General features: G+C 45.7%; 1 protein-coding gene across 1 annotated transcript in view; it reads right to left on the bottom strand.

Annotated features, from left to right (window-relative positions):
* Window positions 1-880: 880 nt before the first annotated feature.
* Window positions 881-5,643, bottom strand: part of BCL9 (B-cell CLL/lymphoma 9) — a 12,202-nt gene continuing 7,439 nt past the window's right edge. The window contains exons 7-8 of the mRNA XM_010138146.1: window positions 4,377-4,637; window positions 881-3,068 (exon numbers count right to left, since the gene is read on the bottom strand). Coding sequence (XP_010136448.1) covers window positions 1,951-3,068; window positions 4,377-4,637 — 1,379 coding nt within the window. The 3' untranslated portion in view covers window positions 881-1,950. The remainder of the gene's footprint in view (window positions 3,069-4,376; window positions 4,638-5,643) is intronic.

The raw sequence follows: 5,643 nt of genomic DNA, 5'->3' as shown, positions 1-5,643 counted from the left end.
ATAAATGTCAAGTACCAGTAAGTGGAAGGAAGAACAGATATTAAACACTCCATATACAGCACTGGTGGACCAGAGAGCAGACAGCCAGAGCCCACACCCTGCCCTACAGATCCACATCTGGCTCCTCCTGGTCTTCTCCAGGAGTGGGGCTCAACTCCCAATCCATATTTTCTCACCCGGTCTTTCACTCCTCATAGACAAAACCATAAAACCTTCTTGCTGAAATTCTCTCAAATGGCAAGTTTGAAAAGACAGGAGATTAGGAAGCGATCGATGAGAATGGTGGCAAAGCAACAATTTACCCAGCAGGGTTGCCTTGATAAAAATCTGCTCACCAATGATTTCTCTCTCATCTTTGTTATTTAAGTTCATCCATTCCCTGCTATTGGGCCTCTGAGAGGTGGCAGTCAGAGACCCTTCTCAATCCAAAGCCCCCAGGGGGACACACAACCTCAATGCCCTACACAGCACTGGATTCTGGCAGTCAGCAGACAGACGCTGCTGCTTAAAGAAAGCTCAAAACCACATACCTTGTAGTGCTGCATACACTCACCAGGAGGAAGCGACAGAGACAACAAGTTTCATCTATTTCTTCACCCTCAACAAATTGAGGAAGAAAGACTGTTACTATTGTCCCTGGGACATTCTGAAATAAGACCTCACTCCAAGGGAAAACAAGCCCAATACAGGATTAAGTGAACAGAATTGCCTTGCAAGGACCATGCAGCTGCTTTACAGACCAGACTTTTAGGAGTCAAAGCTCACCCCACCTGGCCTCTAAGGCTGGTTGTGATCATAAGGAAGAGCAAACAGTCATCTGGCCGGCTGTCTGGTGTACATAGAAACAACTGGACTGGATAAAGAAGACAGTTCATTTTTGTAAGAAACAATATATTTTATTTTTCTGACACCACAGCCCTGGCGAGTGGTTTTGTACCAAATTTAATGGAGGTTACACAGAACGTTTTACGCTGGGGAGGAAAAAAAAATAACCACAAAAAAAATCCTGGATAACTTTTAGTGTCTGTTCCACTCCCACATTAATAAAATCACTTGGGGTTTCTAAGAAAAGGAGAATAGGAAACAGTGAGAGAGACTACTGTAGGATGTAACAGTGTCCAAGTCCAGCCCCTTCCTAAAAGTGGGAAGAGTCCCCACATGAGGAGAGGCTCTCCTAGATTTACTCCCCAAAATAACACAATGTATTGCAGCTGCCATAGGAGGAGACAGAAGGGGGACGGAGAGAGAGAGAAGCCTATTTAATAAAGAGTGGGAGGGAGAGACAAAAGGTGCTGGACAGCACACCATAATTTGAAAAATATGTCCTTAACTTATTATTTATTTCTTTTAAAAGATTCCCCTCACTGAACTTAAGTTCCTTTTTGTGCTTTTCATTAATACTCTGCTCTGAGGTCGTAGTTTGGTTTTTCTATACATTGGAGTTGAAGGAAAATAGTCCGAAGTTCTGAAGATGGATTCTCCACCTAAAGTAAACAGCCTAGAATCCCATTCTCCTCTCACCCCAAAGACTAAAGTCTCTGCTAAAATCCCTTTTACAATATAGTACAGTACACAAAAAACCCCAAAAATAACCGAGAGTCCTGGGAGAAGCCAGTCCAAAGGACGTAAACATACAGAGAATGGTGCAACTTGTGACAAATGGCAATTCTCAAAATACAGCTACAGATTCTCAAAGCAGGTGCCGTCACGGGATACCCAAGTCCACAAAAATAATTTTTAAAAAATAAATCTTAAAAAAAAAAACAACCTGTTAAAATGAATAATTTTTTTTCAGGTAATTCCATACATTCGAGATTTCCCAAAGCGTTCTCTGGTCTCTTTTTCACCTATTGCATGGCCAAACTGTACTCCTGAAGCTCCCAAAAAAGCCCTCAGGACTTGGAATCTCATCTTGACAAGGATCAGAACATCCAGTCTTATGGTAGCAGCTTAAAACATCATGTTCCCTGGGTTTCCAGGGCCTTGGCTAAATCCTCCCATGCCAACATCAGCAGCCATACCTCGGGGCCTCATCTGGGGGGGAATCATGATGTTTTGTTGGGGTCCCATCATGCCCTGCATTGACATCATCATACCAGGTGATCCTACAGGGCCCGGGTGGCTGTACAGCCCTGCGGGGGCTCGGTCCTTGCCTGGAATCATGCCCACAGCGGCCACAGGGTTACTCATTAGCGCAGGCTGGCCAGACATCGCTGTTTGTGCTGGTGACATCATGCGGTGGTGCGGCCCCATCATGCCTTGCTGCAGGAAGGCAGGTGGTCTCATTGGGTTATGACCTGGCATGGATGGAGCTGTACCAAGAGGGATATCCGGAGTTCCCACTGGCCCGGGGCCCCCCATGCCAGGCAACGTTAGTCCCATCCTCGGGGTCTGCTCTCCTATCATCCCCTGCATGTGGGAGAATCCAGGCCCAGGCCCCTGCGGCTGCTTGCGGCCTGGCACCTCCCCACGAGGGAAATACTGTAGTGTCTGGCTAGGCTTCTCTGATGGGATAATCCTGGACAGGTCAAACTCAGGTATTCCCGTGGCTCCAGGACGGATCACCTCCTGCAGCTCTGGATCAGTGAAAACCGAAGGCATATTGTTTCCAAGAACAGTGAAGGAGTCTGGACCGCCAGGGCCTCCAGTCTTGCAAAGTGCTGGATCTGTCGAACTTTGGGGCAGGTTGGTAGGACGCCCCAGAGGTCCTTCTCCGTGGAAGCCCATTCCCGCTGGGAAGTTGCCTTGTCCACCGCTGGGCCCATTGTGTGGAAACGGCACCTGCTGTGGAGGGGACTGTACAGGAGGAAACCCCTGTGGGAAGCCCAGGCGTCCTTGAGGTACCATTGGAGACTCCTGGGAACCATGCCCCATCATCGGGTTGTGTGACATCAGGCCAGGTCCCACAGGGACCCCATGAGGAGGTATATTGGGTCCCATAGCATTTGGAGAGGGCATCTGATTGTTATGGGAAAGAGGCTGGGTCATTCCCATTGGGCTAAGCGTTGGCATTGGACCCACTGGGTTTGGACCTGAAATTCGAGGATTCTGAGAATTAATGCCCATTCCTAGGGAAGAAATAAGGAATCACATTTAGATAACAGCCAATAATATTCAATAACACTATCAGAGAGCTTTCTGCGGGTTACAAAGTCTGTGCGCGCACACACACACACAAATTAACGCTAGTAAAAAAACATTAGTAATAGCACTGGAAAATATTATTTTAACCAGAAAATTGATGCCACCTGCACAGCTGCTGCCCTGAGCTTGTCACTGCCCGATCAAAAAGTCACTAAAGCCTGCTCTACAAGTAGGATCTCAATTGAACCCACACCTAGCTACTTCCCTGGCAGTCTAGACAACACAGTAACAAAACACATCTGTGACAGATTATCAGTATATGGACACTTATCCACTGGGAAGTGACTGAATCTCCTTTCAAAACTCAAGAAGTAATAAATCAGGTAACCCTCATAAGACTAGGAAGTGGTGATCAATGAGGTTAATGAGCTATCATCATGAACTTATTCAATTAGCCAGCTTCCCCAGGTATCTTCAGCCACCCTATTCATTACTGTGTGAAACAGACAGCAAAGCTACAAGTAATCTCATCAAGAATTCATTCCAAATTGCTACTCTCATGAAACATCCACTCATCCTCTCTTTCAGCTATGTTAATCCAATCGAGTGAAGGGACTACAGCCTAATTTTGTCATAAATGGGTACCCACAAACATTAAGCTATCAGTAGGGATTGGGTTTCTCCTATAAATATGCTCACCCACGAGACAGCCCGAAATGACAATGTTTTATTTCATTTTTCCTTTAACTCTCTAAGGTAGGGTCCAGGGCAGTTTCCCTCAGTCCTGGCTGAGGTCATCTGCCATTTTATGTTCTCTATATGAAAAGATGTATGTTTTGAGAAAGTGCTCGGCACCTTCTTCTGTAACACAGGCAATTCACAAACCCTAGGAAGAGACCAGATGATTCAGTGTAAAAAAACCCAAAAAACAAAACCAGAAAAACCTCTGAAGTTTCTATGACATTGCTCAAAGACAGGGGAAGAATGGTTTCCTCTGGATAACACGTTGTAGGTCTGACCCTTATCCCCATGAGCAACCTTCACTCACACAAGTAATTCCAGTCTGCCTGACTAGAAATCTCTCCCATACATAAAGGTTTTCCAGATTAGACACTGAGAACTTCTGACTCCCTGTTTCAGAGAATTGCAACTGCCTTCCTCAAAAACAATCCATGGCTTTATATTCTTCAAGGTTTTTTGCTCTCACCACCTTCATTTGATGAAGTTTCCATGAATGTCATCCTCACTGCATTGCCAGATACTTTGGGCTTATGTTCCTTTGAGTTTCTTACCTGGTACGCTGTTCATAGGTGGCAAGTTTGGGGAGCGTGCTGGAGGGGAGTCATCATCCGAGCTGGCCACAGTTTTGATGGCATCATGATAGAGCGGTGTAGAGCTGGGCATGGCAAATTTGGACATCCTGGACATCATGATGGAGAGGGGATTCTGGGAGAGAGTTGGCTCTGGAGGCATTGTGTAAGGACTGCTAGAAGGAAGATTTCCAGGGAGAGTCACAGGAGCAGACTGGCTGACTGTGGAAGGAGGTGGACCACCTTCATAAAAAAAGAAAAGGGAAGAAAAATACTTTATTTCTTTCTTACCATTTTTCCCTGAAATCTCACCCTTTTCTCCCAGAAATCTCAAAAACTAGAAAATCCTGTTATTGCAAGAGACCATCTGACTAATGCAGACTAATACAGCCTGTGAAAGGTAACCAGAAAACTAAGCCTATTAGTCAAGATGGTTAACATTTGTTATCCTGGATTACTCTGCTGGAACTCCCTCAAGCCTCTACAAATCCACATGAAGAATTACAAGACATGTCTGAAAATCCTACTAGACAACTTCCATAACTGAAGACAGACTTAGGTACCAGGTCTACCTATAAAAAAACCTAATTAATTGTTACTGCACCCACCAAATGTCAACTGTAACTTCTATCCTTTTTTCTTTGGAAGACATCAAACAAGCACAAAAGACATGGGCAGCACAACAAAAGCTGTAGCAGAATATTATGCCGAGACATGCGAGCAGGTTTCTGACAAGCTGCATCTGCAACTACAAGTAAAACTCCCTGTTCTATGTTTCATTTCAGGTTTTATATAGGCATATTTACTGCTCATTCCAGTTACAGAAGCTTTCTCTGCATCTATTGGCTTAACATGGTCCTTGCTCTCCCAAAACTAGAAATAATTTAACTGCACTTCCAATCCCCTTTGTTCTTCATTGATGAATTTCAACCACGTGAAGAAAAGTTGCTAAACCAAGGTTGTACTGTCACTGAAAAGGCACTGCACATTCCTCAGTGTCCCCCCAGAAACGGGAAAGGGGAGAATACAAAAATCCTGCAAGGCCAATACACTTCTTCTTTGGGAGAGCTGCGTGTGAAAGCATTCGTTAAGCACGAACTAAAGCACTTGGTTCCGACTCCTAGGCGCTCACGTGGGGCACGGCCTCAGCAGACACGATTGACACCGGCACCACTGGTCCCCCGGCACCGGCAGGCACGTCCTGGCTGCCGCCACCGAGCCGGTTCCCCCAGCGGCGCCAGAGGGGGAA

Source organism: Buceros rhinoceros, unplaced genomic scaffold (genome assembly GCF_000710305.1).
Source record: "Buceros rhinoceros silvestris isolate BGI_N320 unplaced genomic scaffold, ASM71030v1 scaffold22696, whole genome shotgun sequence".
NCBI lineage: Eukaryota > Metazoa > Chordata > Aves > Bucerotiformes > Bucerotidae > Buceros > Buceros rhinoceros.
Note: the sequence above shows the minus strand (reverse complement) of the source record. Positions and strands in the feature narration are given on the sequence as shown.